The 13,622-nt window shown below is 32.8% G+C and overlaps 1 protein-coding gene across 1 annotated transcript in view; it reads right to left on the bottom strand.

Annotated features, from left to right (window-relative positions):
* Nucleotides 1-450: 450 nt before the first annotated feature.
* The window catches only part of LOC125062235 (angiopoietin-related protein 2), a 42,068-nt gene continuing 28,896 nt past the window's right edge, over nucleotides 451-13,622 (bottom strand). The window contains exons 2-8 of the mRNA XM_047668009.1: nucleotides 6,088-7,209; nucleotides 5,742-5,937; nucleotides 4,704-4,835; nucleotides 3,257-3,444; nucleotides 2,241-2,384; nucleotides 1,723-1,847; nucleotides 451-1,364 (exon numbers count right to left, since the gene is read on the bottom strand). Of these exons, the coding sequence (XP_047523965.1) occupies nucleotides 1,273-1,364; nucleotides 1,723-1,847; nucleotides 2,241-2,384; nucleotides 3,257-3,444; nucleotides 4,704-4,835; nucleotides 5,742-5,937; nucleotides 6,088-7,209 (1,999 nt within the window). The 3' untranslated portion in view covers nucleotides 451-1,272. The remainder of the gene's footprint in view (nucleotides 1,365-1,722; nucleotides 1,848-2,240; nucleotides 2,385-3,256; nucleotides 3,445-4,703; nucleotides 4,836-5,741; nucleotides 5,938-6,087; nucleotides 7,210-13,622) is intronic.

The raw sequence follows: 13,622 nt of genomic DNA on the forward strand, positions 1-13,622 counted from the left end.
CGAGCCATAACTGTTTCAGCTTGGTGCCCCAATCCAGAACCTATAAATACCGAAAACGAGGCAATGTGGTTTCATGACGCTCTGAAGTGCATATCCGACGTCGCGATGCAAAGAAGCCGCCCTGGACGTCGCCGACAAAGTGTATTCTGGTGGTCGGTGGAGCTCGCTCAGCTACGGGCTGTCTGGGTTATTACCCGTCGCCTCTACACTAGGGCTCGCAGACGGCATCCCCTATGTGCCGAAGGAAAGCCGACCCACTGTGCATTCCGAGAGGCTAAACAGGCGCTACGAATTGCGATTGCTGAAGCAAAAAAAGGGCATGGCAGGAACTTCTAGAGATGATAGAGCGGGATCCCTGATTTAGATATAGAAACTTGATATAGTTATATCACAATATAAGTGATATAATGGATAAAATATAAAGTGCACGCTTTTTTGTTTATATTATTTTATTCATAAGTATAATAAATTTACAGTTATGTACATCTTAAAACAATTTCTTATAACTAACATAATTCTAATTTATGAAAAATGTCTCAATTTATGAATAATAAATTAATGAATAGTACAAGTTGTGTGGGCCCAGTGGCGCATTCAGTTTTCAGGTATTTACAAAGATAAGTGATATAATGGCGAATGACAATTTTGTGAGGATTTAAATATTATTTACATGGAGCTCTATATTTATCGTCTTATTATTTGAGCATCAGTAGCCATCTAGGTTCATTATGTGGACCAATTTTTAAAATACTTGGAATATCTTAAACATTTTAGCAACACATTTTTGTACTAAATATTATTATACCAGCCGATTTTAAGGGCAGGATATTCAAAATAGATGTTTTTTGACAATGATCACATCTTCTACCAATATAACCAATAGACTCAATCATAAAAACATAAAACTTCTTTCATGAAATTTAGTAAACATTGGTTTAAAAAAAGGGTCAAATTCAAAAAATTTATCTGTCAAATTTAGAATAAATTGCTCTACGAGGCTTTAGTGCTGAGTGATCGAATATACTGGCCTTAATATTGCATATCTTTTTAGTTTTATTTTGTTGTTGTTGATCATAGATTATGGACATTTAGACAATATAAGTTCTATTTAAGATTTCCGGATTGTCTCATTGTATAAAATATGTTTTAAGTTATTAAATTTAAAAAATGATAAAGAGTGTAACTCTGATATTCTCGAGTATTGATTGGTACCACACAAAAACAGATAACAGGCTAATAAGAAACGAAAATAGTTCGGGAATGAGTGAGTGTTCACGTTGCCGGTTGAATACCTTTGGGCTTGATCATCATAGAAGCTTTTTTAAGCGTGTAATCCCAGCCTCTCCAACGGAACCATACAATACCTGAAATTTTTGATTTTATTATTATTTTATCTATAATTATAAATCTCTTCATTTATTAATTATGCTGATTCGCTATATTGATTGTCCACACAATCGTATTTTTCATTAACGGCATTATTTATAATCTGCCTCAAATAGCAATTTATAGATATTTTCTTATCATCCTCATTTAATTTTAAACATAAGTACCGTGACAAAACATTATTTAACTATCAAAGTCACGTTTATAGGTCATGTACGCCTTTTGTTAATTATATTTTGAAGATTTATAGACTTTGATACCCTCTTAAATTAGCTTATTTTGCTCAGTACCCAATAAGTGTAGTCGGGCCCCGATATTGTACATTTTTGTACCTACCTTGCCTGGCTGTAAGATCTTGCGGATCATGAAGATACAATCCATTCAATCCGCGACCACATGATTTCCACCACCAACCACCTTTCAGCATTGAAGCGCAGTTTAATGACGATCTGTCATTATCCCTGTAATTAATAAGCGAGGTTATCTTTTCGAAATACTTATTTTAATATAAAAGATACATGATTTATTTAGCTTTCTGTGCATGACACAAATCGGTTTTGGTTCCAAGTCTGAGGGTTGGACATACCGGTCTCTGCGCGATGTCATTCTGTTCATATTTTATCATAGCTAAGACAGCAAAGTATGTTAAGTCCTAGTTTGGATGCTGAAGAAGGATGGAAAGAATATTTTTTGACGGCCGCGTAATTGTAGATTAAACTATTACTATTCTGTATTTTATAAATTATTATTATGTTGACAGGTTTTGATTGTTTGATTTTTGTACTACTAATGTAAACCGTATATTCAAAGTTTTTATTTTAATCTTAGACGTTTGGGTAGAGCCAGATTCTTACCTGTTGTAAGTTGAGAAGGGGCTATTATTGGATCCGTACCAGGGGTCATTAAGGGAATCTCCGGCGTTCCCCTCATATCCATCTATTTCAAGCTTGTAGTATTCCGCTTCAGAATATATTTTGAAGTGCGAATACTGTGCGTATCTGAAAGTTTAAAACAAATTATTAGAGCACATGGCTTCTTATATTTATACTGTATATACTCGTATATAAAAATTCATCCCTATTTCCCTTGGTCACGGCATCACGCGCGAACGGTTGGACCGATTTCGCTAATTATTTTTTTGTTGTATTTATTATTGTCAGGAGAAGGTTAAAAAAAAAAAGTAAATTAAGTAAATTGCGCGGAAAATTAGAAAATTTAAAAATACTTAACCACTATATTAAGTAATCCTGACTTTTGTTACGATAGCAAAAACATTTCTTCAGTGCATAGCGCTTTTACAATTCAAACTTTTTTGATGTAACCTTTGACAGAATGCGTGCTGCAAATATCGTTAAAGAGGATGTAAGAAAAATTAATATCGTTTAAAACAAATGCTTTGATCAGAGATATTGATAAAATACATAGAAAATAATTAATTTATGATTTTTAACAATCAATTAATTTCTTAGTGCACATCACCGTAAGTTCAGAACTATCATATAATATTAAAAGTTCAATTTAATATGGAGTTTTGGTAAGTTTGGATAGACACTACACGTTACAAACATAACACTTGGTATACTTGGTTATAAAGAAGAATACAATAGTTCTATTGAATTTATAGATGTCCAGAAAAACAAACAAAGAATGTTGTAAGTACCTATATCAAAAAGCATTAGAATAATAAACACTTTGTTTCTGAAATATTTTTTTATATTTAGTTAATTATACCAATTCGAAATTAATATTCATAGTTAAGAAACGATGACGTCTGTCGGGTCCGCTAGTAGTGACTAATATATTTGATATTTTACATTGACATAGTAAAAGCGACTATACATGTGTGTAAAAGGAATTCGAAAGATTTTACCTCTTGTTACCATCAAAATCTTCCAGTTCTACGCGAAGCATGTAATCATCGTTATTAGTGAGCATATATATGTTTTCATTTCCAAGCCAAAATTCCTTGCTGGGATCACCGAAACCGTTTTTATAATCACTCCAATCTTTGTTGAAATTTTCAGCAGGTGTACCGAAATCATCACGACGGTGTATAACCTTAAATATAAATTAGTATTTTTTAATAATAATTTAGTATAGTATTTATTCCAAGATTTGTAAAATTTTATAAACCTTAATAGTTTTTTTTAACACGTTCACTGCGTAACAGGCCGATATCAGCCTGCCGCGGTATTTCCGCTGGTGCGGACGAAGAAATTTATGTCCCTCTCGCTGGTGCGTAACGATTATCTCAGGTGTTTGTAAAAATTCGACAGGGACAAATATATATTTCATCTTGCGGTCAAAATTGTAGGTTTTCCCCATCAAAACATAACGGCAGGCTTTTATCGACCTACCACGCACTGACGCTGCTTTGCATCCGCTGAGTGCGGCAGTGGGCCTATTTCAGCCCGCCCACCCAACAGGCAGCTGGCGACCCGATACCGCACAGAGCGCGCGCCCGACCAGTTAGTGTTGTGCTATCTAACTGATCTAACATAGCGTTCGATATAATCAACGATGGCAAGCAGTACAAGAAAAATAAAAAATTTGGAAAATAGAGTAATTCGCCTAGCAGTTATTGACAGTGATAGTGACAGCAGTGAAGAAATATTTTCCACTAAGAAAAATAAAAGTCTTTCTGTTTCCAAGACAGGCATACATAAGTAAATAAATAAATTTTTCAGTTCCTTTAGTAGTAAATGTAAATTTACGATTAATTTAACTTGACGATTCAAAAGTGTAGTTGGTTACCCACTTGAATAAAGATATTTTGAGTTTGAGTTTGAGTTGAGTTTACGATAATTCTGTTTTATTTTCGATATTTCTCTGTCCCATCACTACTAAAAATATATTCTAGTGCGGTTCAGGTCGATATCGGCCTGCCGCTTTTCCTGCTTTATTTCTCATTTCCTGTTTGCCAGATCCCGGGGCGAATCAAACCTAAGGAAGTTGGGTTCAAGGTGATTCTAACAATACAAAAAAAAGGTGTATATATTATGTTTCCACAAAGATATAGCAATTTTATCTATCCTAGTGCTGTTGGGTCTAGAAAGACCTGCCACGCACCGGCGGAAATATCATTGGGGGCGCATTTTGGCCCGCCGCCGCACCTGATGAAATATTATTATTTTACTTGCCGCAGTGAACGTGTTAATAGGGTATGAGTACTTAATTTTAACACGGAAGTAAACTGTCAATTTATAGAATTTGATGAAGTTGTATGTAGTTTGTATGTTGTAGCACCAACGCGGTGGCATAGCCTCAATCCTTTGATAGGTTGCGAAGAAAGGAAAAGTTAATCGTATTACACTTACAGTCCAGCCACCATCAGCTATAGCTTGTTCACAAAAGACCTTGAGGAACCAATACGTTGTACCACGAATCTGAAGATAGTATACGCCAGAATCTCGCATGCCAGCATTCAGCAGGTCCACACAGGAATAACCCTGAGAAGAATTAATTATATTGTCACCGTAATTAATCGAATTTATAGTGGAATTCGATATAACGATAACATAGTTTCGCATAGCGTAAAATATGCAGTACGATATGTCTTGCGCAAGCCGCAAAGCCTTAGGGAGTAAGAACTAAGAATATAAATCGCTTTACACTTACATGTGGTGTACAAATAATTATTGTAATATAAAATATTTATGATTGCACACATCGGTAATAAAATATCTAATATATTTCAATAAGTAGTATTGAAAGAAAAAAATCACAACCTGACGATTAGGGTAAAGAATAAAAAAAAACCATTTTGGCTCTATCTTAAGTTTTACTCTGCTCAAACAATCATTCTCGATCTCAATCACACTAGAAATTTCTATAGTAATCGTGACAATGTTCAAAAACAGTTATATAATTAAACCAAATGTATGTGTTCCCAACAGGAATAAATAACAGAGTCTGAATTGAATTATAGAGAATTGTTGGCCAATATATTTAATATAGAGTATTACTGGTTCCCTATTGCTCAAGCGTAAGACGTAAAAGGTATGAGAGCAGGTAGCTGGTTGATAACTTATGTATTTCTGAGTACTTAGCCACATTACGGCCGCAAATGCAACAGTCAGGTTGGAAACGAACTTATTAAAATACCATCTGTAGAATTTTGGTTTTAACCTGTTTTAATTAATTGATAATTTGGTAAAATATTAATCACATTTAACGATTTCAGTTAGCAGTACGAGTATCATATTTCCACAAAAAATGTTTCAATTATGAAATGGATTACACTGTACTTAAATATATACATTTTGTTAAAGTAAGACAGTTTTTATGATGAAGGTTAGGTACGGCTTTAAGCCAGTGTAAATATGAAGAGCTATCTTCAAAAACATTTGACTCACTTTAACATCCTTATAGTTGGCGACAATTTCCGAAGCGAATGTGTTGTTGCCAATAATTGGTTTGTTTTTCACGCTTGGAAAGATGATGCCGCCTTTACGGCTGGTGGGACGAGGGCTCGTTGGTCCAGTGCTGGCGGGGGTCACCGTCGCCGTTGCGCTGCTTGAACTTGTGCTTGAGTTACTGGGACTGCTCGGGCTGTACGTGACACCATATTTATGTAAAATGAAACTATTGTAACCTTATACAACAATAACTTATTCTAAGTTAAAATTTCGCAAACAAAATTCGCAATTGCAATCGCATTTTTAACTATTCGCTTGTTGCCAAAAAAGAAAGTGGTTTCACCTATTATTAGCTGTTGAAATGGATGGCGTAGTAAAGGCAGCTGTACTTGTGCTTGGATCTGTTGAAGGCTCGTCTACTCTGTATCTGTTGGGTCCATACTCTACTAGTCGATCTATAGTCGGGTCTAGTAATAATTCCGCCGGCACTGGTCGTTGTGCGAGGGTTGCTACATCATCTTCCTGCTTTTTTAATCGTTTCTCAACCATATCTAGATTTTCAATAATGAGATTTGTTTTTAAACGTAAATCATTATGAATCTGACCAATAGCTCGCTCTTGTCTTTGTGTTTGAGTCAGTAGTTCATCTGACTTTGGCACTAAATCATCTACAGAACTTTTTGTGCCAACTACCACATCCCACACCTCATCCATTTTCTCTGATACGCTCATCATGGGTATAATTTTGTTGACCAATGTATCTATTTTATTAGTTTTAGAAACTGGCGAAGGTGTACTTGTGGCATTACGGTTTTTAAAAATGCTATTGACATTAATTGATGCTGATTCGGGTTCTACTATAGCGGCGTGAACATCTGCCATCATATATAAGACCTTTCCTAGATTTTCTGAAACAAGGTTAATATGGAATTGCAATTTCCTATCAACTGTTGTCATTGATGTTCTTAATTGATCTACTTCTTTCGTTATTTCATTTATGACCTCTGTATTTAAACCCTTCGCTATTTCGATAACGTTAAGGTTGATAGGCTTTTTTTCACTTGCTTCAGCGTTAATATCATCAACCGGTAAAAAGTTATTATCAATTTGGGTTTTAAGGCCTACTAGTTTAGAGTCAATGTCAGATACTTTTTGATCTAAAGATTCTAGTTTTTTATCAAGTAATTGAGAGTTGCTTATTCTATTATCATTATGTTTTTTGTGAACATTTTCAGTCACAATTTCTTCTTCATCTTGTCTAATTCTGCTAAACAACTTGAAGTCTAGGTTTCCTAATTTAGATATTATTGCGTCAGTTTTAATAATGTTATCGTTAACTCGCGAATCTAAAGCCTCTACTCTTCTCATAAGATGTTCAACGGCTTTATCCAAATTTTCTATTCTTTGAAGTTTTGTCTCTAAGGTACTCACTATAACCTCAAATATATTGAAGATATACTGCTCTCTGAAACAAATAAAAATCTATATTATTTATCATCCTTGCAAATTTATTGATGTCAAAAGAATTTTTTTTATGAAAACATTTATGGGCGTATTGTATAAATGTTGCTATTATCAGACTCATGATCAAAAGTTATTCAAAAAATATATCTTTATAGGTATATTAACTAAGTTGATAATATGGTATTATAAGAATTGATAATAATCATTGTTGTACGCCAAATACACAAATACTGATATTCTTCTTTCTATGGATGTATATTCTAAAGAATTACTTAGAATATACATCCATAGAAAGAAGTTAATAATATGATAGAATTAAAACATTTGTGTGAAAATAGGGTGAGTGTTATAGTAGTGAGAAATTAGTTTACATCTCGCTATGGTCAGGAAACACGAAAAAATTGTTAACATAAATAATTTACTAAATCATTAATTAATATCATAAATTGATTTTATCTTATGCTTGAAATGCATAATTGAAATAGATTTGAACGTTATTGTACAATATCATTATAAACGTAAAATTATTGTTGCGTAGTTGTACGAAACTGCTGTTCTCTCAATTTAATTTTGTCACCTGTTTATGTTATAGTTGCATTGCGCTGGTAGGAGGTACAACCTGCTTCACGTTACGCAAATCTACCTTAAAATTATGGGCGCTGTCTGCAAAACTAGAGCAGAATTAAAGCATTCATTTTATTAAATCGACCGGCCAGTCGTAAAGCAATTATAATATGCATTTTGCAAATTTCTTCTTAGATATTATGTACTAACCCGGTGTTTGATCATTATTTAGAACTCATTTTGAAATCTGACTTCGAAATTGCTAGAAATATTAAATAGACTGTAGAGCGTAATCATAGACGCAAATATGCCTCCTACGTTAATAATTTTGTTGTTATACTTAACATCAGAAACTTCCCACGTTATGTAACCATACATGAGCATATATGTACTTCCATTTTAATTTTAAAACATAACAGTGCTTCTAGACCCGTAATGTTTGCTTATATTCCTTGCTAATGTCACTAATACCTGCTTCAACAATGACCGTTCGACTTTCTGTTATGAAATGCCACTGGGATTTCTTATGCAACGAGCATTTTAGTAGAGGACTGGTTTATTGTACCAAGTTGTCCTGTGTGGGGCAGATCTTGATCGCGTCGTGGTAGGCGTTTAAAGTCGACGATGGCACTCACTAGTCGCTAACGACGGGGATTTGGCTCAGGGCCTTTTAATATTGTATCTTAAGAGTGCCTTGTCATTTTGTAATGTACAACGAGCATCTATTGCACAAAACTTTCTTCAATAATGGATAAGTTCACAAAGGAGGTTTGCGTTGAACTAATATGTTTTGAGTATTCAGCTTCGCTTACGTTTTTCTACTGTTTTGAGACTGGTATATGCTTTGTATGTTATGACATGATTTATATTGTTTCAAGGAGACGTTACTTATTTTTTGATCTGACATTTTAGACGCTACTAAGTAATTACGTTCAATACAAGTAATTTTATACAATAATTATGAGGATTACAGCTGTCTTTTCTCGGTTAATGTGAACGCGGACCTTGTGACATGAAGACAGGGGTCGGCTAAAGGGCTAGAAAACGCGCAGATCGAGCCTTCATCGAGATAATATTGCTTAAACTAAGTAACTGCATTTAATATGTTGAGCAAAATGCGGCAATTTGTATGTTGCCATTTATGGATTATTTAAATCAAATGAAATATTCGTTTAATTTTAATCGAAGGCCAACTCGTGCTCTACATATGTCGTAGGTATTATATTGTTTGCTTTTAAGAGGTGTAAACGAGTAATTAAAACAAGCTTTACATAAGGCATGTTATAATATAGATATCTATATATATTACACTATTTTTACAATGTTTTATTAATATGGGTAGAAAATGAAGGTAAAATGAAAAAATAAATGAACCTATCAATTTTGTTATCTTTAGAACTTAAGCAATTGACAAAGTGTATTTGATTGATACCTCTTTATAAAAGTAGTGCTACTGTTGATAAGTATAATAATTAAACACATAATTTTACGTTTCGAAAAGAACTCAAACGTAAAATTACGCAAGGAAGAACGTAGGATTTTAAATGTAGCAACAAAACATGTAAATGACAGTAAATTGGAAAGTAATGCAAAACGAAAGGGCGGAGTAATTAGACACGTCGGCATTTATAAGTCGATTACGCAAATGATCAACGATTTAATTCAAGGTTCTGAACGTGTGCCAATTACAAATCAAATATAAACAAAATACCTAGCTAATATAAATAAACAAGCTCCTAAGCTATCCCTTCTCCAGATATTAAATTTTTCATTAATTTTGAACTTTTAGTCTTGTCGCGAATATTCATACTACATATAAAATAACGAAAAAATCCTTAAAATTATCACAAATCGTCAATAATTAATGAAAATGATGAATTTTTGATTTCATTCATATTGAATCAAATCAGAATTTAGAAACGATTGAAGAACGACAAATTTAATGAATCGTAGGTCATTACATTAGTCGTTAATTACTTATAAAGAACGACTCTGGGTACGTTTCACTACTACTCAGTTTTGTATTAAAATAACAAATGTTACGTTAGGTACGGTTATATAAAACAATTACAATTTTATAAAATCTATTAATGGACAAAAAATTCCGGATATCCACAAGCAGTGATATAATCAATTGGATATGATTGACATCGACCGGAGAAAGTCACGCAACTAATTACTATTCGCCACTAAGCCGAGCTGTTTAAACTATTAACTCATTCTTCCATGGAAAGTGTAATTACGAAACTATGCAGATATGCAAATTGAATTTTAAAGCCTACTGCCCCTGATAATATATTTCATAGAGGAACAATAGTGTTATCTTAAAGACGGATATGCCTGTTTTATACATTTCGCTTAATGTAACCCAACATTCTTCCTACTTATTTACCCGTTATTATATTATATGTGTGAGAGTGATACTGAATGAATTCATACTACATATTGAATATGTGTTTGTTCCATTAAAAGGTTCGACACCGGCGATAGGACGTTATTTTAAGTTGACAAAAAGCATAGTAAGTTGTGGTTAATGCAATATAAAATTTTGCCAAAAAATAGCATTTTATATAGCTATAACATGGGTATATGTCATTACGATAGGCCTTGAAGAGGACTTCTTTGAAAATATGTTCTGAATCCGGTGAGTGGAAACAGCGGTTGAAGCATTTTCTTACCACAATGCAGTTACCGTTATCTTCAGCTATCAACATTATCAATCACTAAAGTTTATTATTCACCGGCGGCACTGACATCACAACTATATTATCTAAATACGAGGTAACTCAACACAAAACAAAGGGCTTTTAAGGAATTAAGAACAATCGTCTATGTAGCCATAACAATAGGAGTTTCTGGAGTTGATGTTTTTATATGGCTTATAATATAATGGAGGTAGTGTGTAATTACACAAATGCTATCTTATCACTTTTTAAATCTTTGCGTTACACGATGTTTAAACGGTATTTTACTATGGTTTTTATATATATACATTTTAGTTGGAATGTAAATATGTAGTTGAATGCAACGGTGCAATCGTTTAGAGTGGCAGATTGTACCTTCACGAGATTGCTTGGTATACGCGATATATCTAGGTTACCCACATAATGTAGCATTACGCATAAATAAAAGAAGCTAATGGATATCGATTGAAATTTTTAAATTATTTCATAATACTAAGTGCATATTGCAACTGAGTTCAATACTTACAACGAAGTTGTCCGAAATAATTGTACTTTTGAAGTCAATAAAGTAGTAAAATATTTTAAAAAATAATTCCTTCCAATGAGAAAACTTTTTTTCTAGAATAATGTGTGTTACGTGGTTTATGGGCATATAAAAAAAGGTACAAGCATAACTGTATTTAAAAGGGCTAGTGTCATTACGACTTTCAACGTATAACACGCCAGTTAACATTAAGAAACGAGATTACTGTGTGATAATTGTGTGAACGATGTTATGTATTATATAATAATAGTTGAAGCGAGTTCTAACTACATACTATGCTGATGCTAAGATTTATTTGGACCTAACTAACATTAAAACAAAATCTCCTGTCGTCTCTATAAAGTCTCATCTTATTAATAAAAATTAATAGAACTGAAGAGACAGGTTGTGTTTAGAAAATCTATAAAATATACGAGGTAAAGTATCATTTAAAGAACTTCAAAAATTTTAAATAAAATAACGGTTCATAAACGGAAACTTTGTCAACTAGAAACACACAATTCTTTATATAACCTAACTTTTTTATTTTGACTAAAGGTAATTATTAGGTACGAGGTCTTTAGATTTATAACTTTCTGTTATACAAACGCTTAATCTACTCAAACTTATTGTAGGAACTAACAAAAAGTTGTATGACACTCATTTTAACTCTCTTTCTCAAATTTGAAATAAATATAACAGTTATGTCTTGGAAGCATTAGTTTCTTTTAATAATCCTTTAGCAGCGTTAAATTATTGCTTTGTTTTCAGTAATATTTATACATTTCAGGACTTCAATTGTAACAATTATAATTTTATTATTATGAAGATCATTAAGTATACCAAACTATTTGAAATGTATCTGTCATAGTATAAGTTATGAGATATTATATTTAGCAACAAATGTAAAATTTAACTATTAATTTATTCATTATATTGATCAACAATATCGCATTAATTCTATTGAAGGATGAGAGCATAAGGCCAAACGTGCACGACCGATTATGAAAAATAACGTACAAGAAACGGATGTATGTATATAGAAACGAAAATAATAAACCATCAAAAGCTTCATATATACAATATTGCTAAAGTAATATTAGTATGGAGCATCTAGCAAATTATGATACAAAAATTACTTCATATAACATTTCGGCGTTGAGAGCCTTCATTGCACAATACGGAAAAGACACGTTGATAAATATTATGTTACGTGAACTAAGCTTTGCCTTCTCATATTACTTGAATTAATTTTAATCCTACTATCATCATTTGATTTTTGGTTCACATCTTGTTTACAAGCAAATAGCTTAATTCGCAGTTTGTTCCGGCTCTAATTCATGGGTATTAATCAACTGTATAAATCCTGTTTTTGTATAAATCAAGATTCTAATCGATATTGCCAATAAATTATTATATCCAAATCGTTCTTTATTCAAGAAAATAAGGATATATATTTAAACGATTGTCTCTACGTTTACAAGTATCAATACAGCGCACTTGTCAATAAAATGGTTGATTGGTGTTCTATATACATATATATATTTAAAATGGTCTCATAGAATGAGGTATACTGGACGCAACCATTTTTCGTCCTTAACTAGATGTTCTTAAGCATATTAATTGCATTAATTAATTAATTATAAGCGTTTACATGGCAGGGCGGAAATTAGAAAATGGAGGATACATAATCATTATAACCATATTAACTCAATAGAGTTAATATACAACGTAAGAAAAATTCATTTCAAATATTTCATCGAGTTCTTTGACTCCATTTTGAGACGATTACAAACTTGAGCGCGGCTGCTTAGAATATTTTCTAGATGTATTATTATGCTCGCCAACTCACCATTAGACAGTATATGAGTAGACTAAAACGTCACCATATTCTAGAGCTAGAAGACCGGCAGTAGCTCTAGACAGAAGATGAGTAGATGCTTTCAATGGGAAGTCACTCCACATGACAGCACCACAGAAAAAAATCGCTCATAGCCTTGGGGCTCATTGCAAATAGCCGCAGAAAAAAAGATGTATTATTATGCGTGCTATATACAAAACAAATCTTTAAAGAATCTGTTTGTCTGCAAAATTTAACTCGAATGAATCGCTATTCAAGCTATGTTGCAATTGTATAGTAACCTTTAAAATGGAGTTTATTAGTTAAATGTCCTCTTATAGTTAGCACTATAATGGCAACAGCGGTTAGATGGGCGAATGTATGTTTTTCTTTTGCTACTTCCAATTAAATATACAGTCAGTCGCCGTCCCCATTACGTATAGTTTAATACTGTAAAGTACACACACATTAATTATATACTATGTATATATAACTCACAGATGTTATTGAACCTAATCCATATACATAGTACATACATAAATTCGTAAGCCTGTTATCTAAACTTCGTTTACAATTTCTAATTTCACCTATTTGCCTTTAAAACTGCTATCTTCAATTAAATCTATAATTGACGATATTATGAATATGACGAGGAGAAAACAAATTAAGTGGCAAATTACATAAGACAGTGGGACAAAAAGTTCAACGTCCTATTTAATAAGAAAACCACTTTTTAAAACCAGTTCCTTAACTTGATTTTGGACAAGCAGTATACCAACAAATTGTCGTTCAATACCTTTATG

Source organism: Pieris napi, chromosome Z (genome assembly GCF_905475465.1).
Source record: "Pieris napi chromosome Z, ilPieNapi1.2, whole genome shotgun sequence".
Lineage (NCBI taxonomy): Eukaryota > Metazoa > Arthropoda > Insecta > Lepidoptera > Pieridae > Pieris > Pieris napi.